Consider the following 23,686-nt stretch of genomic DNA (forward strand, 5'->3'; position numbering starts at 1 on the left):
ATGTGTAAGTACTATGTTAGCAGCAGGCTGATGGCATATCCCCACTGGGTCATTAATTTATCATCAGTATTATTACTGCCTTATAGGAGAGTAGTACTCTAAAGTTTCCAAAGTGATCTTCACACCTAATACCTTAATTAATTCTTCCAGCACAATGAACTTGGGTAGGAGCAGATACCCATCTTACAAACAGAGCTGAGGCTTAAAGAGGTGATTTGCCCAAGAGCACAAAATTAGTAGGCTACATGTTCTGCATTGAAATTTAGTAATTTTTCAATTATTCCAGGATGTCAAGGGCTCAAATTTTTACATTTGATCTAAAGTCTTTAAATAATACCGATACTGTTTGTTGGGCAGAATATTTTAGAACTGTTATTAACACCTTCTTATGCCAGATAGGTCCTGATGATAGTCTGTTAATTTTCCAAAATAATGAAATATCTATTTCTAGTCATATCCTTTGAAAAATCCCTTATAACCTGAAAACTTTTTATTTCAATTATGGCTTCCTTCCTCACTTCTGTATTCTATTTTTAAAACTAGAAACAAAAACATTACTGTTTAGTCCAGAAGGCTGAATATTACTTTGAAATCAAAACATCTTTTTTTAAGTTCTACTAATTTAAAAATACGTATTTTACAACAATATTAGAATAGTAACTATGAATATAAATTCCTAAATTCCTCAGGAGATTTTAACTTAGTGTCTAAAATATATAAAGATCCATAAGGTAAATCTTAGACTTTACCTTTGACAACTGATGGAACAATAAATAATGCTGCTTCTCTGCCAATTTTCTCTCCATCCAGAGGAAATTTCTTCATTAGGACCACTCGTTTTCCTAACCATTTGATTAAAAAAAAAAAAAAAAAAAAAAAAAGGTCTTTTAAATTTTATAAATTACCTTGAGAATTAGAAAAAAATACTTTAATTCCAATGTAGTTAACATCTAGTGTTGTAGTAGTTTCAGGTATATAATATAGGAATTCAACAGTATCATATATTACTTAATGCTCATCAGGATAAGTGCTCTTAATCCCCTTCGCCTATTTCACCCATACCCCCTAGCTACCTCCCCTCTGGTAACAACTAATTTGTTCTCTATACGTTAAGATTTTGTTTTTTTAGTTTATCCCATTTTTTATTTTTTGAGAACTAGAAAATTTTTTAAAAGGCAGCATTAAAAGGAGTTAAAATATAAAAACAGCCAATTTTATTATATGCCCTAATGAAAAATCTTAATCCTGCTAATAATGCAAATTATTCTGTGCACAATCAACCAGTAGATTCATGGTCCTGGTCTTGACTAAAAGAGAAGCTTCCTATGTATAGCAAAGAAAACTGTCCTGCTAAAGACTGACAGAGCAGCTGAATAGCAAGGCACCTTGCAGTCAAGAGCCATATACAGTACTTCCTCATTCAGCTGAGATACAGATGGGAAGAATTTTACTATGATCTCAGGTGGATAAGGAGGGTGGTATATGTAAGTTGCAAAGTCTTAAAGTTAACACTCAACCTCCACCCTCAATGTCAGTGTTTATTAAAATCTGATTGGGCTACAAACTACTACTGTATTCTGAATTGTAACCTCCATTCTTAGTGTTTTTCCAGATTTGGCCACAAGGGGGCTATAAATAATAACCTACAAATCGTGCCCTCTAAAACCTCTCATCTGGACACCTTTGCCATGATTTTTGTCAACTCTTCCAATTTACCCACTCCAAGATACAGAAACTTGTTCCTGACCCAAGTAGGAAGACTGACTGGATACCTTCTATGGACAGGTAGATAATCTAAGAGTTCAAGCAGCTTCATTTATTCACAAAATACTGGAGTCAATATATGTGATTATTATAGCCCCCAGTTATTTTACAAATTGGACATGTGGACAAAATATAAGTGTTACATAGAGGATAACATCTAATAAATTTCAGAGGCAATTTCTTTTGTCTAGCTTGAGGTCCTGTCCCACTTTATCTTTCCTATTTTGCTGCATCCCTAAACCCAGTTCTGATCCATTGTTTAATTGCGTACTTTGCAAATGATAGATGTAATGATATCTGTTGTGGGGAAAAAATAAAAGCACTGACTACAAGTTGGGAAATGAAGGTTCTAGTCCTAACTCCTCCACTAATGGGAGTATGACCTTAACGAGTACTATCCTATGTCTGCATTTCCATTTTACAGATGTGAAGATGACCATATACCAATTCACAGGACCAATTTAAGAACTTCATTAAAGGCCACCTGGGTGGCCCAGTCAGTTAGGCATCCAGCTTCAGCTCAGGTCATGATCTCTCCATTCCCGAATTTGAGCCCTGCATTGGGCTCTGTGCTGATAGCTCAGAGCCTGGAGCCTGTTTCAGATTCTGTGTCTCCCTCTCTGTCTCTGCCCTGACCTTGCTCATGCTCTGTCTCTTTCTCTCTCAAAAATAAATAAACATTAAAAAAAATTTTTTTAAGAATTTCATTAATAAGTAGGTGTGAAAGTGCTTTTATAAACGATATATAGCACTGCACAAAAAATTAAGGTATAACCACTGCTATTATAAAGTCTTTGTGATTTACATGTGATGCTTGTATAAGGAATCCTCTTACTCTACAAAAATATTTCATATATTTAGAAAACTCAATACAAAAAGTATAGTCAGGATGTGGTATGGCTTATTATAACTAATATAACTAGTTAGGTTAAAGTTCGCCATTTTAATTTCTCTTATTAAAAGCTCCTAGAGGCGCCTGGGTGGTTCAGTTGGTTAAGCGTCCAACTTCAGCTCAGGTCATGATTTCACAGCTTGTGGGTTCAAACCCCGCATCAGGCTCTGTGCTGACAGCTCAGAGCCTGGAATCTGCTTTGGATTCTGTCTCCCTCTCTCTCTGCCCCTCCCCTGCTCATGCTCTGTTTCTCTCTCTCCATTTCTCTCTCTCTCAAAAAATAAACATTAAAAAAATTTTTTACATCTCCTGGAAAATCTTCTAAAAGCACTACCCATTTCTCTGGGCCAGAGGACATCTTTGTTAACAATGACACCACTCCATCCCCCTTCTGGGTGAATGGACGGAGTGGCAGAGTATGGCTAATTCACATAACAAATTATGACTCCTCTGTCTTAGCTCAAATATGTGATCTGGATATATGTCTCAGGAATTTGATCTCAGGATCAATCCTGATAATTACAACAATTTGGCAACAGTAGAACAAGTCTAGATGAAAATTTATCAGAGAAGTTCAAGACTAAGGTAGAAAAGACTGACAAATTTGTGGCGTCCAAAAAGAGCCTTTTATGTGCCTTCATCACCAACAAGGATAGTCCCCTTTTTAGCCAAGATCAATTTCTAGATCATTTTATTAAAAAATCAATCTGATGATTAGGGAAAGGAGATCTCTTTAAGGGACTTAGAATATGTATCAGAGATCTATAAATTTATGCAGTAACTTATTATAACTGAGTTGTAAGGCCTTAGAGCCTCTACCCTTCAGGCCCTCTTAGGGAGATTACCTATTAGAAAGGTAAAATATGGGAGCACCTGGGTGGCTCAGTTGGTTGAGCGTCTAACTTTGGCTCATGTCACAATCTCATGGTTCACAAGTTCAAGCCCTCCGTCGGGCTCTGTGGAGACAGCTCAAAGCCTGGAGCCTGCTTCAAATTCTGTGTCTCCCTCTCTGCACCTCTCCCACTCATGCTCTGTCTCTGTCTCTCTCTCAAAAATAAACATTAAAAAAAAGGTAAAATATGGTGAATAATACTCTAAAAATTATGAATCAGAGGCTTACAGTTCAACTGTCTCTAGACAACAAATACCCAAAATAACTAATAACTGAAACCACAGGATTCAACCCTATCTCTGCAACATAAATAGTCTCTTTACTGAAAACAGATGAATTAGACAATTTCTAGACAGAGTAACAGAAAAAAAAAAAAACACTGCATAAGCTTTAAAAAAAAAAAAGGCACAGAGAGGTATGCCTTACCTCATCAACAACTGTTTTCAACAGCTGTTTGACTGAAATTGGCTTTAGCTTCTTAATAATAATGCCTGAATCTTGGACATAGTTTATAATTTTTGTAACTTTTTTTTTTAAACATTTATTCATTTTTGAGAGACAGACAGAAACAGAGCATGAGTGAAGAAGAGGCAGAGAGAGACACACACACAGAATCTGAAGCAGGCTCCAGGTTCTAACCTGTCAGCACAGAGCCCAACATGGGGTTCCAATTCACTAACCACGAGATCATGACCTGTGCTGAAGTTGGACACTTAACCGAATGAGCCACCCAGATACCCCATTGGTTAATTTTTAAACAGCTTCCTTATAAATAAAAATTGTAGTTCAAAGACACTTAAATTGAGAACTATGTTTCTCGTAAAAGTGATTTGAATTTTCTCTTAGTTTTCAAGACACCCCTTGGTTTCCTATCTCTACTGAACAAATCATTAACACTGCAACTTATTTAAATATTTTTCAACTTAAAAGAACATTACAGTCAAGTTATTTCTTGAAGGGCTTTGCTACACCTTAAAAAAAGTTTTCTGAGTCTTTTTCAAGCTTTTTTCTTTTTTTTTAATGGAAAGGAACATAAAAAGAAATTGATTTTTTTTTTTTTTTTAAAGATTTTATTTTTGGGCGCTTGGGTAGCTCAGTCAGTTAAGTGTCCAACTTCAGCTCAGGTCATGATCTCACAGTTCATGGGTTCAAGCCCCACATCAGGCTCTGTGCTGACAGCTCATAGCCTGGAGCCTGCTTCAAATTCAGTTGTCTACCTCTCTCTCTGCCCTTCCCCCGCTCCTACCCTGTGTCTCTGTCTCTCAAAAATAATAAACATTTTTTTAAAAAATAAAAAATTTATTTTTAAGTAATCTTTAAACCCAATGTGGGACTCGAATTTACAACCCTGAGATTAAGAGTCACACACTCTAAAACTGAGCTATCCAGGCTACCCAAAGAAATTGATCTTAATATATTTTTAAAAATATCTTTCTCCACAACCAGTTGAAGGAAACTGTATTAAAAAAAAAAAAAAAACAAAGAAAGAAAAGGAAAAGAAAAAGTTTCCTACCTCTGATACCCTGGTTTGCAGGAGAAATTGGTTTGGTAGTTTCTACTACATAATCCAATATGCCTTGTGTTACTTCACTGTTGCCTTGAAGTTTAGTTTCCAATAAAACTTTCTTTCTCTTTTTTTTCTGTCCTTCAATGGGAACTTCATGCAACAAAATCTTAGATGAGAAAAATATTAAAATTTAAAATAAAATTTACTTGCCCTAGATTATAATAAGCCAACAGTCTTTCTTAACCCTAGCTTCATATTAGAATATCCTGGGAAGCTTTTAAAACAATAGCAATTCCTAGCTTCATCCCAGACCTATTAAATCAGCATGTGTGGGGAGTGGGGCCCTGGTAGTGAAAGTTTTAAAGTTCCCCAGGTGATTCAACAGTACATTCAGGATTGAGAACTGGTAAGCCAGAGCATTACTGAAGCAGCAACCTCCTGAGAACCTCTGCAATATCCTTTAATAGGTTTCAGATAACTAACCTTAAGAAAGCAATTTAAGCTAGAGAAATTAGCTGGAGTTAGAAGTATTTTATGATGCCTAGAATCTGTCACATAGAAGAGATAATTCTGTTTTAGGTTTTGTTGTTGTTGGGTTTTTTTTGGCCTCAATCACGTTTATTAGTATATGTAATACAATTCCGGACTACAGAGAAGTAACTTAATTGCCTAAAACTTTAACTAAAGTTAAAAAGATATTTTAAAATGAACTGTTAAAAAAGAGTTCTTTGGGGAAATAACCAAGAACAATATTTACATTGGAACTTGGAATAAGCTGACTTTTGCAATGTTTTTTTTAATTTTTTAGAGTCATTTCATAAATTGTACTTTTTAAAAATTAAATCTATACATTATAAAGAAAACACAAATGACTGCCTTTAATATCTAATAATTTACACCTATCAATTAAAAAATGGTCACAAGGCATGCAACAGATAAGCAGACAGTGAGGAGCAGAGATTTTAGAAGCATCAGTTCTACTTTTCCAAGATCTAGGTTGTCAACCAAAATTCAGAGGATATGAGGAGACTATATATGTAAATGAAAATAACCAAAAATGACATTCAATGGTAGCAAATCAAATGTAAGTAAATTGTTCTCACTTCATAGGACTTAGCTCTGTATTCCCGAGAATTGAGACTGGCAGTATTCTTTGGACGAATAACAGCAACATATGCATCTTCTATGTTTTCTGGATTTCCCATTGCTTTATAAAACAAACAAACAGAAATCCTCTGAAATACTAAAAAACACATAATCAACATAATCAGTTTGAAAAACAATTTCAAAAATAACGTGTTTATTTTTCTATCTTAGAATATAATATATATACTACCTAAAAGGCAAACCAGAGATGATGATCTTACCACTGAACTATTCAAAATCTTAGCTTATAATTTTAAGATTTTCTCATGTTCCTTTTTTCCTTTTCTGTGAAAAAATTTAATGGAGATAATAATTTTGTATGTCTAAACTGTGTAAGAATCTGCCTTTTGGACCTAAAAAAAAAAAAAAAAAGATTATAAAATGTCTTATAAATACTAAGCAAATAATGACCTGAGATAATAATTCAGAATTCTACACACTTATTTTCTATAAATTACACCAGATTACACCAGTAAATGTCATATTGTTAAAAGCTTGGAAGCTGGAAATAGGCAGCTGCCATTGACATTCTCTCCAAAATCTTTAGAAAGAACTTCGATATTTGACATTTGGATTAGCTAAAATATACCTTACAAATTTTCTTTGGAGATGCCTATTGCAGAATCAAAAACACTTGGTCAGTTGATAAAATCTTTCTGATGATGATTTAAGAATCTTTTCCACTTCCATTATCAATTCCCTAGATAACTCCAACTTTTTCTTCCAAATATGTATTTTACACATGCACATGCACATGCTTGTGTGCACACACACACCTTTTCCCCAGACTAATTTAAGTATCCACTGGTGAATTTCCAAAAAGTATTTGAATTTCAAGCACTTTCTTGGTTGTTTAAAAAAAAAAAAAAAGACACTGTGTTGTGAATACATTGTATAACATATGTAGCATAATTACACAAACCTTTTTTTCTGTTAAGCACCTAAAAGAGAAATCAAGTAATCCTTAATCTTCTAGACACAATATAAAATAATCAATTCCTGTGCTGATAAACTTCCATTAAAAAAATGGGGAGGGGTACACCTGGGTGGCTCAGTCGGTTAAGCATCTGACTTTGGCTCAGGTCATGATCTCACAGTTCGTTGGTTCAAGCCCCACGTTGGGCTCTATGCTGACAGCTCAGAGCCTGAAGCCTGTTTCGGATTCTGTGTCTCCCTCTCTCTCTGCCCCTCCCTCATGCGTACTCTATGTCTCTTTCTCTCTCTCTCTCCCTCAAAAATAAATAAACATTTTTAAAAATCTAGGAAAATGCTTTATTAATACTCATAATTTCTCTGGAATATATAGTACTACACAGTCCACTCACCTTTTAAAACATAAACAAATGTGATGTAATAGAAAAAAGGCACAACCATGAGGGTTACGGTATTTTGTTTTTATATCATTTAATGTTAACATATCCTCCAAAGATTCTAAAAATTGATTTTCAAGAAATATTCATACTTGAATATTTTAAATACACACATTTTCAGTGACATGAAAAAAGAAAACAAAGGCTTAATTAAGTTAGGAAAAGAACAAAAGTTGTTAACATATCAAGGCAAAACTGCTAAGGCAGAAACACATGCAGAGGGACTGGAAAAGAATAACTTGAGCTAAAAAATAATAGAGAAAGGTATAACTACAGTTAGTAATATGTTTAGACTGAGTTTTAGATAAAAGTTCAAGTGACTAAGTATAGGAAATAGGTGACATTTTGTTATGGCTCGTTCTATTCTGAAAAATGCTTAGGTATAACTGATAATGTTCCAAGCGATAAGGTCTTACAAATATATAGAAGTGGTTCTCAACTAAGGGTGGTACCCTACCTGGGATCATTTGAAAGCATGTAGGGGCATTTCTGGTTTTCACTTTGGAAAAGGGGAGGTGTACAAATGCCATTTAGTCCCCATGGGCAGGCTTGTTACATTTCTTTGCTATTCCAGAAAGTTCTGTTTAACAAAACATCAAAAATACTTTTTTTTTCCCCAAAGGAATGATTTTCTTTTAGGTTTATTTATGGGAGAGTGAGACGGGGGGGGGGGGGGGGGAGGGAGACAGAGGTTTATTTATGAGAGAGAGAGAGAACAAGCTGGAGAGGGGCAGAGAGAGAAAGGGGACAGAGGATCCAAAGCACAAAGCCTGCTTGGGATTCTGTCTCTCCCTCTCTCTGCCTCTCCCCGACTCTCTCTCTCAAAAGAAATAAACTTAAAAAAAAAACATTTGCTATATTGAGTACAGATGAACAAACTAGAGCCTTTTACGCCGGAGAAGAAGAGAAGATTCAGTATGTGAATATGGGTATTGCAAATTTAGTAAGCAGAAGTCAAAGTTGACAAGATGACTTACCAGTTTACAAAGTACACGCTAGTAGAAATTACCAGCAGTGGAAACAAAAGCAAAAATGAACTGCTGGGACCTCATCAACATAAAAAGCTTCTGCAGAGTGAAGGAAACAATCAGCAAAACTAAAAGGCAACCGACAGAATGGGAGAAGATATTTGCAAATGACATATCAGATAAAGGGTTGGTATCCAAAATCTATAAAGAACTTACCAAACTCAACACCCAAAAAACAAATAATCCAGTGAAGAAATGGGCAAAAGACATGAACTTTTCCAAAGAAGACATCCAGATGGCCAAATGACACATGAAAAAATGCTCAACATCACTCATCATCAGGGAAATACAAATCAAAACCACAACGAGATACCACCTGACACCTGTCAGAATGGCTAACATTAACAACTCAGGCTAACAACAGATGTTGGTGAGGATGCGGAGAAAGAGGATCTCTTTTGCATTGCTGGTAAGAATGCAAACTGGTGCAGCCACTCTGGAAAACAGTATAGAGGTTCCTCAAAAAATTAAAAATAGAACTACCCTACAAACCAGCAATAGTACTACTAGGTATTTATCCAAGGGATACAGGTATGCTCTTTCAAAGGGGCACATGCACCCCAATGTTTATAGCAACACTATCAACAACAGCCAAAGTATGGAAAGAGCCCAAATGTCCATCAATGGATGAATGGATAAAAAAGATGTGGTATATAGATACAATGGGGTATTACTCAGTAATCAAAAAGAATGAAATCTTGCCATCTGCAACTATGTGGATGGAACTGGAGGGTACTATGCTAAGTGAAATTAGTCAGAGAAAGACAAAAATCATATGACTTCACTCATATGCGAACTTTAAGAGACAAAACAGATGAACATAAGGTAAGGGAAGCAAAAATAATATAAAAACAGGGAGGGAGACAAAACATAAGAGACTTCAAAATATGAACAAACAGAGGGTTACTGGAGGAGTTATGGGAGGGGGGGATGGGCTAAATGCGTAAGGGGCATTAAGGAATCTACTCCTGAAATCATTGTTGCACTATATGCTAACTAACTTGGATGTAAATTTAAAAAGAAAATTAAATTAAAAGAAGTAATAAAACATTTCACTTATAAAAAAAAGGAAATTACCAGCAGTGATCAGAAAGTATATCTTCATAAGTAAAAACCAAAAATTGGGATGTTACGTTATGTCTCTGTAAAATGTTCCTGAGACAGAAAATGATCCCCTTTCTTCATCCTTAAACAATGTTTCTCAATCTTTTGTTTAACTCCCGTCAACTTGAAATAACCAAACCAAGCCAAACCCACAAAATGTTTCTATTCACATAGTTGAAAATCACTGAGAAAGCATATTTTTTATCCCCACCAGCCAAAGTGATTTTATCAAGTTGTCCTTAGGTTTTGTTGCTTTCATTTTCTCAATATAACGCTTAATATGTTTTTAAAATAATGTGAATAACACTTACAATGCTTACTATGTACTAGACATTATGTTAAATGCTTTACATACATTAATTCATTGTTCCCCCCTAAACCTGATGAAATAGGTATTATTACTGTTATCCCCATGTTACAGGAAAAAAGCTGAGGTAGAGTAGCTAAGTTATTTGACCCTTCCCTATTCTCTTGGAACAATTCACTATTTTATAGCATTATAACGTTAAAGAGAAGAGATGGCAACTAAATTATCAGTAAGAATTCCTCCATAGGGATTTATTGACCATAGAAATCTCATCCTTTTGCTAAAAAGAGAGGAATTATTAATAAAGTAGAACAGAAAATAGCCATTGGTGCTACTTCTAAGTAAGCTTGCTTTCTCCTTGTCCCTCCCACCAATTCTAATCATCACTTATCAAGGTCAACAAGTGTCACTGATAATTTTCAAAGACTTTCTTTCTGTTAAGTGGCATTCCGTTCTGTAACTTAAGATATTTAATAATCTTCAAATTGCTTTTGAAGGCAATTACACTAAATATGGCTAATACAGAAGGAACTAAGTAATACTGACATTGGGAACCAAATGAAATCCTACAGTGAACACCAATGTTACTTAAGGTTATTTGGGGGAGCATAATTTCATACATAGTGTACTAAATATGCTGTGTATCAGCTGCCACTATAGTTCTGCAACCCAATATTTAGGTGAACCAACTAACAGTAAAGCATGGTGTGAGGGCTGGAGAAGATCATGGAATGAATCGTTTTACTTTTTTGAAAACATATTTGAATTTTTGTCATTTCTCCCAAATAAGATGAGGCCACCAAGGCAGTTAAGAGACTATAGATTCAAAGAGAAAGAAACATTTGCAAACAAATTGTGAAGGCGCACAAGTTCTCTAAGCGAGTCAGAAGGGAATGGGAGTGAGATCCTGAGTTAGGCCAGCTAGATCAATGATTTCTTTTGAAGATAAATACACCATAAATAAAAAGCAGAGAAAGCCCAAAGCCTCAAAAGATAGAAGTGTTAAGAGGTTAGATGAGCTGGAATGACAAGTTGTGAATCGCCTCCCCGAAATGACAAAAACAAAAACAAAATCTCCAACATTCTGCCAGATTTTTCCTCCGCCACCACCCAACGTCCACTACCGGGAAAGGACGTGCACGTCTCTTTGCTCAAAGAGCTGCCACCCCAGAAGTGGCTCTGGCCTCTTTGTTACTACTTTTAAGAAATAAATTCCTTGCCTGGAGAAACTAGATGTGGAGGTAGTTCAGCCTCCCACCTCTGTTTTCCCTCGCGGGAATCTGGTTCTCGCTCCTCCTCGTCTCACCCGTGCGGGCGGCCGAGCACTTCCAGGACCTCTACATTCAACTCACTGGGTGGGACAGTCACCTGCGGGGCGGGGTGCTGTCACCGCTTTCTCATTCCTCCTTCCTTCTCTTTCCCAGCAGCCAGGCCTAACTTCCTGTGACAGGAAAACCCTCCGTAGCCACCAGAAGCCTCCTGGAGTGTTCGGCCGCTCTTCCCAAAATGCGCCTCAAGCGCTCGAGTCTCTGGACTCGGAGAAACTCTTGCCGCCTAGTTCTTTATTGGCCTTCCCTCTACTCGGACCTCAGCACCATATCACACTCTCCCGAAAGTAAGGGTTTCCAGGTCTTCAAAAGCCTTTGATTTCCATATCGCCGCTACCGGGGCGAGGAAATCACTTCCGGGTTTATGCGCCTCGCAGCGTCGCGGTTGGCGACGGAAAAGCTTCCGGGTCGACGGGTTAGCTGCTGCCGTTCCTGCTGCTTCCCGCTGGGGCTGCGGGCTGTCTGGTGCTGGTGGTGCCGGCGGCTCGAGGACGGGGGTGGCAGCGGCCGGCACGCTAGCTGCTGAGCCGGAGGCGGGGGTGGGGAGGAGGGCGGCCCAGGCTGCGTGCGCGCGTGCAAGGCTGGAGCATGAGCCGGACTTGACCGCGAGGCGGAGGCAAAAGCCACCGCCCCCTCTTCCCTTCTCTTGAGTGAGGCGGCGAGGCGGCCAGAGAGGGATGGGGGGCGCCCGCCCAGTCTGAGCCTCGTCGCGGGTGCCTCCGTCTCACGCAGCGTTCCTCGCGGGCCTCTAGTGCGCACCCTCGGCCCCAGCAGCCTCTGCCCGGCGCACTCCGGCCGGCGAGGAGGGGGCACCCGCCTGGGTGGGTGGGGCGGGAGGGTACCTGAGGTCACCTGCTCGGCGCGAGAGGCTGAGGCGGCCACGGCTTTGGCAGAACTGCAGAGCTTCGGGGTCCACCTGACCCTTATCCTCAGCCCGGGAAGTAACCGTAAGTCTCAGCTTCACCATACGAATGTGTTTGAGATTATCTCAATCCTTTTTGGGCTCTGAGTTCGGCGCTGCCTAGTCCACGCCCTCCCGGGTCTCTTACAAATGTGTCTCCTTCCTCTTGTGGAGGATTGTACCTCCGCCTGTCCCCATCCTTGAATAGGCAACAGCCTCTGTTGGTCCCATGGGGCTTTTCTCCCAGTGAATTTGCAAGTCTCCGTGGCACGTCCCATCCTCGTCCAGATGCAGTTCCTTGTCCCTCTGTCCTCAAAGATCTGTGTTCTCCCCCTTTTTCTATCTGTATCCCAGACCTCGCAGCCTCCCCCGCCCATCCTTTCAGACGTGGAAAGCCACGGGTTGGGCAAATCTCGTGAGCTAGAGGGTCTTGAGTGGATGGGTGAAAGTGCTCTGTAGGGTTGTGATGGGTGGGGATAGGTGCAGATAGCTCTATTGGACCTTTATTTTTGCAGCGTCTGCCACCAAAACAAAAGGATGGGTCTCTCCTGGACCTTCATTCCTCACCGTAACTGTGTATAGGCTCTTTTCTGTGCATTACTGTTTGAGTCGCAGGAGATTGGAACTACAGCTGTAATTAAGCATCTCCTAAGGAGGTTTTAAGAATTAGTCTCAAAAGCTCTATTCACACGGAATTTGCATATTAAACAATCTTGTATTGGAATGAAGACCCTTTCCAGAAGAGCTTTGCTAGTAGATCTAAGAAATGAACGTAAAAACAAAAGTCTGATGTTTCAAATATGTTTTTTCATGTCTTTAAGTAATTTTTAGTGTTTTGGATTTACATTTAGTTCTGAATTTATGAAGTATGTGTTTGTGTTTGTTGAAATAAATTTTGTATTGGAAAGTTTTGCATTGTCAGTGATTAAAAAAAGTGATTTTTAAAGATCATGTCAGATTGTATTGGTAAGATATTATTTTAAGTCCTTAATTCCAGAGAGACCCATTTTTACTGATTTGGATCAGCCACCTACAGATATTACACATTTTGGCCCCTATGACCTTACTGCTTCTTAGTGTAAAAAATAAACGAAATGTTTATTTCCAGATTTCCGGCTAAGCATTTTTTCTTTTCAAAATTTAGTTTGCTTTCTAAACTGCCACTGCAGAACTTTCCAGAAATTAGATGAAAAAATAATTGTAATATTGTCAGTGGCCTTCATGCTTTTGACAGTTTACAGGGCACTGCAGGAAGCAAATAATAATTTAAGAATAATTTTTCTCTGCATATTGCAGGTTCCTTGTTACCATTCTGTAAACTGTTCTGTGATGTAAACTGGTAGCTTTGTCATTTTTTTTTCCTGAAGACATAGTCATTTTGTTAGGAAAGGTAGATGTGTTTAATGATGATTTTTATTGTCGTTTTCAAAACCTTCTTCCAGCAATTGATTTTGGATTATTATTTGATTTGTAACTTCACATTGTTCACAGATTTTAGTTTGAAGTAGGCTCAGGAGATGTAGCTCCAGCTGTCTGTCTAGAAGTGTACTTTACTGGCTTGTTTCAGAATCAAGCACTGAGTGTATTATTAAAGACGTGATTTGCTTTGCATAAAATTGATCAGTTTCCAAATAAAAGTGAGGTGATGGGCCATAACTTAGAAAAGCCTTTTTTTAAAAAAAAAGTCTATTGATTCCTATTATCTTTGGAAATAGAGTGGGGAAGATAGGACTGTATTTTTGTATTATACTTTTCTCTTTGCCAGCTGCACTGAGAATTTAGAGTTTTCAGTATGAAAATGTTGCAAAACCTTGCAGATTGTGCCATCAGGATGAGCTCTAACAGGTGGCTGCTGAGACAAGGGAGAAAAGTTCGTTAGCTACTCTTTTGTATTCCGGTAGCACTGGTCACTTTTGACAATTGATTTTCAAGATGAATTTGTGAAAGTGAAATATGTATATTTACAATGTACTTGTAAGTAAAAGTTCCGAGGTAATTTTTCTGTATAAATAGATGGAAAAACTTGAATTAAGCTTATCTGATTCTCCTTGAATGGAATTTAGAAAATATTTCTCAGTGCCGTGGGTGCTTTTTCACTCTTTGAGGATGGATACAACAGTTATTTAGATGAAATTTAAAAATACTTTTCTTTTTTTATTTATTTTTATTAAAAAAAATTTTTTAATGTTTACTATTTTTGTGAGGGAGACAGAGACAGAGACAGAGAGCAAGCAGGGAAGGGGCAGAGAGAGAGGGAGACACAGAATTGGAAGCAGGCTCCAGGCTCTGAGCTCGCGGCATAGAGCCCAATGCGGGCTCGAACTCACAGACGGTGAGTTCATGACCTGAGCTGTAGTCGGCTGCCCAACTGACTAAGCAAACTGGGCGCCCCTAAAAATATTTTTCTATAATATTAGACTTCATATGTGACACATTTGCCAAAACAGACTTGAGAGTGACTCTGTTATTATTTAAAAGGCCAGTCAGAGGAGTTTCTATGCATGGTTCTAAAAATGTTTCTGTATTTTCTTTACTTTCTCAAAGTGACTTGCTTAGGGAATAGTAATTCTTGGACTGTAAGCTTATTTTTCAGACAATCTCAGGCTACCTCTTTTTTTCTTTTACAGATAACTTCCTTTCATATTCACTTCATGTCAGTAAACCTTTATTGAATGCCTACTATGTGTGCCAGGCACTGTTAGATTCTGGGACTACAAGTTTAAGTAAGAATTCCTTTCCTTATCGAATTTGTCAGTCTAGATTCTATCCATATGCCTTTATAGACATCTCTAATAGGTTTTGAAGTCACTTCACCATATTTCAGGGTTGTTTCACATCATTTCTATGAGAATAAACACATTTAATGCCATTTACTGAGTGCTTGACTCACACTAGCCACCATGCTAAATGCTTTATATACATAATTTCATTCAATTCGTATAATAGTCATAAGAAGTGTTTTATCTCCATTTAAAAACCATACAGATTCTGATTTATAGTAATACTGAATGTTGTTTTACTTGTAATATGCTAGATTCCTCTATCAGGAAAAGAAGTTGTAATATAGATATAGCAATTTTTAATTCTCTAATGCTTTGAATAGAAAAATTCTCATTTCATAAGGTATTAATATCTTTTATTTTCTAAAGCAGATGAGTTATGTACTATAAATATAATTTTCAGTAGTTATTGAAACCTTCGAAAAGATAATTTGGAAGTTCATTATGGTTAATCGTATTACAGATCTTCAGGTACATAACTTCTTTTTTCTTCTAGTTTAGCAATGGGATCAACAGCTTATAAAATGTACCAAAAAAATTCTCCAGGAAAGATAGGATGTTGAGCTATATGAAATCTATTCAGCTTTTTAAGTTTTGAGTTTAACTTGGACAACTGTCTGATGTCTTGAAGGTTTGAATACATTTCAGTGAAAATGTATTCCTTCAGGTTTAAAAATCTTTAAATATATATGGTTTATCCTAATGATTTAATATAGTTCTATCTAATCATTTTCCAAAGTCTCACTTTTTTTTTTAATGTTTATTTATTTATTTATTTTGAGAAATGAGAAATGGGCCAGAGAGAGAGGGAGAAAGAGAATACCAAGCAAGTTCTGCATGGTCAGTGCAGAGCCCAACACGGGACACGGGGCTCAGTCTCTTGAATTGTGAGACCGTGTGACTTGAGCTGAAATCAAGAATCTGATGCTTAACCTACTGAGCCACCAAGACTCTCCTAACATTAAAAAAAAGGGGTTTTTTTTAATGTTTTTATTTTTGTGAGAGAAAGAAAGAGAGCGTGCACACAAGCAGGGAGGGGCAGAGAAAGAGAGAGATGTAGAGGATCTGAAGCAGCTTCTGTGCTGGCAGCACAGAGCCTGATGCAGGGCTCAAACTCATCAACCATGAGATCATGACCTGAGCTGAAGTCAGATGCTTAATCAGCTGAGCCACCCACACGTCCCACCCTCACATTTTTTTTTTAAAGATGATCTTCCACTGTCCATTGTTTTCTCCAAAAACCTCACTTCTGTTCTAAACATTTTATTCTGTTTTTGTTTGTATGTTTGGTTTGGTTTGTTTTTACCATAAACTCCCAGCAGTTTGCCATTCTTTAAGTTAAGGCCTTTGCTACTGGTTACACATTCTTCTGTTTTTAGGACTATAGAGCAGATAATCCTCCTTCAAGTTCCTAAGAAAGATAATCCTTGCTGTTTTCCTGTTCTCAGACATATTTTCACTTGACATAGACAGTTTTTCCCTTTCTGTGTAGCAGAATTCTTGTTACTCAGGTCACTGTTTTCTGATTAGAACAATGTTGAGAATTCCTGTTCTGGTATATAATAGTGACTAAATTATAAATGCATTAGGTGTTAGGACCATAAAGATGAGTAAGTCAAGATTCCTTTCTTCATTGAACTGTAAAATGCCTGTTGAAAATCCACGAAGAGAGGAAACTTCATTTAAAAACTCAATGATGCTCTTTTCCAAATAAGCCTAAAAACATTGTCCTCCTTCTTAACCTATCCCCTCAGAGTATTATAAAGGAAAGTATGTAAATAAACATATTAGGCCAGGGTTTTTATTCTGTTTTCTGGCCTCTGGCAGAAAAAAGTGATTTACAGAAAAGGTAACTTTCTCTGACTTGCAGAAAGATGCCAGAAGATAGCAAAGAACTCCTATATTCCCTTCCCTCACATTTCACCATTGTTAATATTTTACTGCATTTCTTTTATTGCCGGTCCTCTGTTTCCATACATAATGCGACATACGTGTGTATATATGTGTGTAAAAATATATATATATATTTATCCTGTATTAGTCTTTTTCTAAACATTTTGGAGCAAGCAGCAGATATGCTGTCCCAGCACCTGTAAACACTATAGTGTCTATTTTTCAAAAACAAGTTACTCTGTTATATAACCAACATATAACGCTCTAAATCAGAAAATAAGCATTGGTACAACACTACCATCTAGTGCAAAGAACCAATTTATATTTCATTGACAATCCGAGCAATATCTCATTCTTTTCTGGTCCAGGATTCTGTTCAGGAATACATTTTACATTTAGTTGTCATGTTTCTTCAGACTTCTTCAGCCTCATTTTTCCCTGTCTTTCCTGTCCTTGACAGTTTTAGGAAGCACAGGCCCTACATTCTGTATGTCCCTCAGCCTAGGTTCGTGTAATATTTCCTCATGACTCCAATCAGTTCATGCATTCCTGGCCAGGAATACCACAGAAATAGGTCTGTCCCCTTCTTAGTGCATTGCATCCAGAGGCATATGATGTCAAACCTTGCCACTGTTGGTGATTAAAACCTTGATCATATTGAAATCCTTTTGCATTTGATCAGTATTTGTGGAGAGGTATTCCAAAATTATGCCAGCATCTTGTTTCTCATCAGACATCTGTACTACTAGCCTTAATGTGGGTATCAGTGAAGGCTCTCACCTTAATTAACCACTTACATGATGATTGCCAAATGATATTCCTCTATTTCTATTATTCCTTCTACTTGTATTAGTTGGTATTTTTTTGTAAGGTGGAACGTTCCTTTCTCCCCCATTTGTGTATTAAATCAGTAAGGACTCATGGATTTCAATTTTATTTAATTTGTTGTGATTTGTTACTATTATTACTTACTTTGCTGTTTAAATTGTTCCTGACTTAACCCATGGGAGCCCCTTCAAGCTGGCTTATTTGCCTATTTATCATTCTCCCATCTCATTCATTCTGCATTTCTGGCAGAACATGCTGTTCCTTGTTCATTCTGTACTTTGCCTGGTCTAGCCCTGGAATCAGCCATATCTCCAAGGAGCCCTGTTTGGTCTTTGTCATTGTTGTTTGTTTTTGTAAAAGATGGTATTTAAAAACAAAGATTTAGGGGCTTAGGGGCATGTGGGTGGCTCAGTCGGTTAAGTGTCCGACTTCAGCTCAGGTCATGATCTCACAGTCCGTGAGTTCGAGCCCCGTTTCAGGCTCTGTGCTGACAGCTCAGAGCCTGGAGCCTGCTTTGAATTCTGTGTCTCCTTCTCTCTCTGCCCCTCCCCTGTTCATACTCTGTCTCTCTCTGTCTCAAAAATAAATAAAAACATTAAAGAAAATTAAAAAAGATTTAGGGGCTTAGTGTGCTCTTGCTTTCTGGGGTATCATTACTTATAGGGACTAGGAAATGTGTGACTACGCAAGTATGGTTTGCATACATGCACACATATGTAATACATACATATATATCCATAATTTTTTCTGTATCTAGGTGTATATTTTATAAAACCATAAGTTCGTCCCTGTACTTCCAATTCCAGTCTAATACTCCAGGATTTTTTCTCACCTTCTTTCTTTCCATATTTATAAATGCCTTCTCTTTTCTGGGGATGAGGCCAGCACAAAGCAGGTCCCCTGATAATAACAAGTTCTTGTGAAATATTTTCTCTGTTCTTTGAAAGTAATAATGTTCATTTTGTCTTCTTTGTCATAATAAATGTATGTACAGAATAAGGCACCAGAATCTTTTTCTTTAACCTACTAGGCAGCTATGGTTTTTTCCCCCCAAAATTATTTATAGACAGGGAAATAAACATGATTATATTATCAAATTGGAAACTAATGATTTTGAGAACATTGGACTTTATCATTAAGTTCAATAAATATTAATTAAAGGTGTTTTATATGTCACTAACTATGATAAACAGTGCATATAAAACTCAGTACAGTGTGACCCTTGTCCCCAAAAAGTTTACAGATAATTGGAGAAGCAGAATAAACATTTCTAGTATTAGTAGATACTAGATAGTAGATAGTAGATACATTTCTAGTGCATATTCAGTATTAGATGGTAAGTTGGGTGTATTATCAAGTTAGGGAGGCAGGACATCTAACTATGTTAAGAGTTGAGGAACTGTGGCTTTTGAGACCTGAATGACTGGTAGACGTTAGCCTATTAAAGAGGAGCATGTTAGGGTCATGGGAAGAACATTCCAGGAGCTTCAGTAATTCAGAAGTGGGCCTGAGTTATAAGAGATAGGGTAGGATGAGATAAATTCTGGTTTGGGCAGAGACTTTCCCTTAATTTCTTAAAGGCTATGAGCCTTGGGAAAGTTTTAAAATGGAATTGGACAAAATCAGATGTGTCTTTTGATAAAGGTAAGCTAGTTGTAGTTGAGGGGGAGGGTGCTTTAGGGAGTGGAATCTGGAAGCAAGGGCACTTATTAGGAGTTTTATCTGATATATTAAAATCTATTCCATATTAGGGCTATCTGGCTGGCTCCGTCAGTAGAACATGTAACTCTCAGCGTCGTGAGTTTGAGCCCCATGCTGGGCAGGGAGCTTACTATAAAAAATAATAATAAAATCTATTCCATATTAGTTAAATATCTGTTGAACACCTATGTGGATATGATGTGAGTGATACAGAGATATATAAAATGTACTTCCTGTTCTCAAGATGTTTATATTTTAAAATAACTAAAAACTTAAATATATCAACAATGTAAGGCAGAATGCTAATATTATGGCTTCTGTCCTTTAAAATGAGGGCAACTAAGGACTAGAAATAAAACGTGAACCCAGTAGATCTTCGTGGCTCCAAAGCTCATATTCTTTCCACGTGGAAGGCTGTGCTACCTTCCACAACACTTAATTCCCCTTAACTTATTTATCAGAATGTTGCTTGTAAGTTACCGCAGAACCCTTGTGAAATAAGATTAGAGTACAATTAAAATGGTTTTCAGCTTGGGGCACCTGGGTGGCCCAGTTGGTTAAGTGTCCATCTATTGATTTCAGCTCAGGTCATGATCTCATGGTTTGTGAGTTACAGCCCTGCCGTCAGGCTCCTCAATGGCAGTGCAGAGCCTGTTTAGGATTCTCTCTCTCCCTCTATCTGCCCTTCCCCAGTCATGCACTCTCTGTGTATCTCAAAATAAATAAATAAAACTTTAAACAAATTTTTTTTAAATTTTATTTAAATTTTATTTTTTTAAATCTACATCCAAATTAGCGTATAGTGCAACAATGATTTCAGGAGTAGATTCCTTAGTGCCCCTTACCCATTTAGCCCATCCCCCCTTCCACAACCCCTCCAGTAACCCTCTGTTTGTTCTCCATATTAAGAGTCTCTTATGTTTTGTCCCCCTTCTTGTTTTTATATTATTTTTGTTTCTCTTCCCTTATGTTCATCTGTTTTGTCTCTTAAACAAAATTTTTAAAATAAATTTAAAAAATGGTTTTCAACTTGGGGCACAGAGTATCAAAGGAGCTACACTCTAGTTTTCTCCAGGCAGTCTCTGTGTTGAATGGGGTATAACCAGGAAGGTAAGTGTTGGTCAGAAAAATTGCCACATTATCTGAATGAAATAGTTGCTGTAAACAGTCTTGAGATTCATTTCTGGGAAATTTAGTATTGAACTGATAGGACAGTGGAGGACAAGATTCTGGTGCGTGCAGCATGCCACCTCACTAGATAGCTGCAGAGTGTTCCTATTAATGTTAAGGGTCTTTTTCTCCAGTTAGTATATAGAGCACAAAATGAGAAAAAGACATCACTATTGCAAGGAAATAAAGCAGTGATGGGTTTCTTTGTTTCAAGTTTATTTATTTATTTTGAGAGAGAGAGCAATGTGCGCAAGCGGGGAGGGGCAAAGAGGGAAGGGGAGTAGAAAAATCCCAAGCAGGCCCTTGCTGTCGCTGTTAGCATGGAGCCCGGTTCAGGGCTGGAATTCACAAACCTTGAGATCATGACCTGAGCCAAAACCCAAGAGTTGGATGCTTAATCAGCTTAATCAGCCAGGTGCCCCTTCAATGATGGTTTTTGATGATGTATTTATTTGTATTTCCAGAAAACAGTTGGAAAAGTAAAGATTATCTTGTATTTCTTTCAGTCTTTCTAATGCCTTTATTTAAATCTGTTAGAAGAGCTATTTTGACTCAGTCCAGGTAGAGATGACTGGAGACGATAATTTTATCCTTTGGTGTCTGTCCACCTCTGTTAGGATGTACTTGCCATGTAATGTCTGTAGGCCCCAATTTTCTTACTTGTAAGTTGATACACTTGGATAAATACAGTTGATACTTGAATAACATGGATCTGAACACAGGCCCACTTATATGTGGATTTTTTGGGATAAATACAGTAAAGTTCTATAAATGTGTTATGATTTTCTTAATAGCATTCTCTTTTCTCTAGCTTACTGTATGGCAAGAATACAGTATATAATACACATAACGTATGAAATATGTGTTAATCAGGGTGCCTGGGTGGCTCAGTCTGTTAAGCATTGGACTTCAGCTCAGGTCATGATCTCACGGTTCATGAGTTCAAGCCTCGCTTTTGAGCTCTCTGCTGTCAGCGCAGAGCCTGTTTCAGATCCTGTGTCTCCCCCCCCCCCCCCCCCCCGTCTCTCTTTGCCCCTCCCCTGCTCTCTCTCAAAAAAAAATAAACATTTAAAAAATATATTATTTTTAAAAATATGTGTTAATCAACTTTATATTGAGGCTTTCAGTCAACAGAAGGTTATTAGTAGTTATGTTTTGGGGGAGTCAAAAGTTATATGTGGATTTTTGACTGTAGGGTCAGCACCCCAACTTCCATGTTGCTTAAGGGCCAACTGTAATCTTAGAGTATTTCTTGCTCTGAAATGTGACTTGACATGACATCTACAGAATTACTTTAAAAGTTAGTGTATGATATTCTGATTGAAAAAAATTACCTTTTCTATAGAGTAAGGAGGACTAGGAAGGAAAGATAGAAGTTGTACTGAGAACTTGGTATCCTAGGATGAAGAAAAACAAATTCAGAGGGAGGTGTTACTTCTGATTTTTTGACTATTCACAATCTTTGAATGTGGCTTAAATGCCAGATTCATGCAGTGAAAGTGCAAAGTAGTAAGATTCTTATGCTCAAGGATTATAGCCTAGCAGCCTTTTCAATTGATATTCATTGAGAGAATTGATCCCTAGTGTTCTGAGCTAGAAGTTCACAAAGTTTAAAATGTTTTGGAATCACTGGGAGGGCTTGTTAATGCACAGATCGCTGGCCCCACCCCCAAAGGTTCTGATTCAGTCAATTTGGGGTGGAACCTGAGAGTTTTCACTTCCAGTAATGTCTCAGGTGCTGCTGATGTTCCTGGCAACTATTGTATGAAATTAATTTATGCCTCTCTTAGGCCCTTAAAATAGTACTAGTTGTATAGAAGCAGTGGAAGAATTTTAAAAACTGTTCCTCAAGTCATTTTTCTGTGTCCAGAGCTCTTTATTTTTTTAATGTTTATTTATTTTTGAGAAAGAAAGAGAGAGCAGGGAGGGGCAGGGAGAGAGGAAGACACAGACTCCCGAGCAGGCACAAAGCCCAACATGGGGCTCGAACTCAATGAACCATGAACATGACCTGAGTCAAAATCAGGAGTCGGATGCTTAACCAACAAAGCCACACAGGCGCCCTGTCTCCAAAGTTCTTTAGATGAGGAACTCTGATGGGAGAGATAAAATGAAGGAAATTTACTATAATTCCAAATCTTATCTTATAAGAGAAGGTAAACACATAGCTGTATGGACATAAGATTAATAGGTGCAGGAAGGATCGGAGTGGGAAAAAACAGGTTTCAAGTCCATTTACTTAGGAACTTCTCTTATCCACCTGCTATTTAGAATATGATTTAAAGAGACCTCTCTTCATTTGGAATTTTGTGCCCTTAAACCTAGGTCACATCAACTACATGTCAAGGACCAGTTTTAAATAGAGTATGTACCATAATGTCAGTGTGCCAATGCATAACCTAAAAGTCATATAGCCTAAAGGTCTGAATGATTCCTTTCACTACCTTGCTTTTTCATATCCTTTACTCCTTGATGTTGTTTGATTTCTGGCTTCTATTTTTGAATCATTTTTAACATGTATATACTAAATAACTTATAAGTCATTAGTTTCTATTAGATTGGCAGGAGAAAAATCTCAGTATTTTAAAGTTGGGAAAATATGTATAGAAAATGTCAGTGGGTTTATATTTAATATTAAATTAGTTACACAAATAGTATACAATCTATACATTGTTAACTTCCAAACTGTATCTTTAGCCCAGACTTCTCTCCTGAGGTTCACGTTGGTATATCCTCTTGCCTACCTGACGTCTTGTAGGCCTCTCAAATGTAGTATGCTCAATTTTAAGCAGATTCCCCACCTTCCCACTCACATTTTCACCTCCTGCAATCATCCCTTCTCAGTAATAGTAATTCCAGCCTTCTAGGTGTTCAGGCCAAGAACTGTGGAGTCATTCTTATCTTCCTCTTCTCCCTCACTCCTACTTCCCATCTGTCAGCAAATTCCATCCTTACCTTCAGAGTACATCCAAAATCTGATCAAATATTCACACCACCTCCACTGCTACCTCCCAGGTCCAAGCTACCATCAACTTTTACTTGGATTACTGCAGCTACTTCCTAAGTAGTCTCCCT

General features: G+C 37.6%; 2 protein-coding genes across 7 annotated transcripts in view; one reads left to right on the forward strand and one right to left on the reverse strand.

Annotated features, from left to right (window-relative positions):
• Nucleotides 1-11,699, reverse strand: part of KRIT1 (KRIT1 ankyrin repeat containing) — a 41,003-nt gene extending 29,304 nt beyond the window's left edge. Inside the window, exons 1-4 of one of the 4 annotated variants that reach the window (XM_042917588.1) lie at nucleotides 11,379-11,699; nucleotides 6,159-6,262; nucleotides 5,062-5,221; nucleotides 750-842 (exon numbers count right to left, since the gene is read on the reverse strand). In XM_042917588.1, coding sequence (XP_042773522.1) covers nucleotides 750-842; nucleotides 5,062-5,221; nucleotides 6,159-6,260 — 355 coding nt within the window. In that variant the 5' untranslated portion in view covers nucleotides 6,261-6,262; nucleotides 11,379-11,699. Of the gene's footprint in view, nucleotides 1-749; nucleotides 843-5,061; nucleotides 5,222-6,158; nucleotides 6,263-6,422; nucleotides 6,493-11,230 lie in introns of those variants that run through there. The other 3 variants (XM_042917586.1, XM_042917584.1, XM_042917585.1) reach the window with 3 other exon arrangements.
• Nucleotides 11,700-12,002: 303 nt separating this feature from the next.
• The window catches only part of ANKIB1 (ankyrin repeat and IBR domain containing 1), a 139,807-nt gene continuing 128,123 nt past the window's right edge, over nucleotides 12,003-23,686 (forward strand). For 2 of the 3 annotated variants that reach the window (XM_042917581.1, XM_042917583.1), the window contains exon 1: nucleotides 12,003-12,285. The gene's annotated coding sequence lies outside the window, so the exon portion shown is untranslated. Of the gene's footprint in view, nucleotides 12,286-14,866; nucleotides 14,963-23,686 lie in introns of all 3 variants that reach the window. The other variant, XM_042917582.1, reaches the window with a different exon arrangement.

The sequence above is a fragment of the Panthera leo genome, chromosome A2 (assembly GCF_018350215.1).
Source record: "Panthera leo isolate Ple1 chromosome A2, P.leo_Ple1_pat1.1, whole genome shotgun sequence".
NCBI classification, from domain to species: Eukaryota; Metazoa; Chordata; class Mammalia; order Carnivora; family Felidae; genus Panthera; species Panthera leo.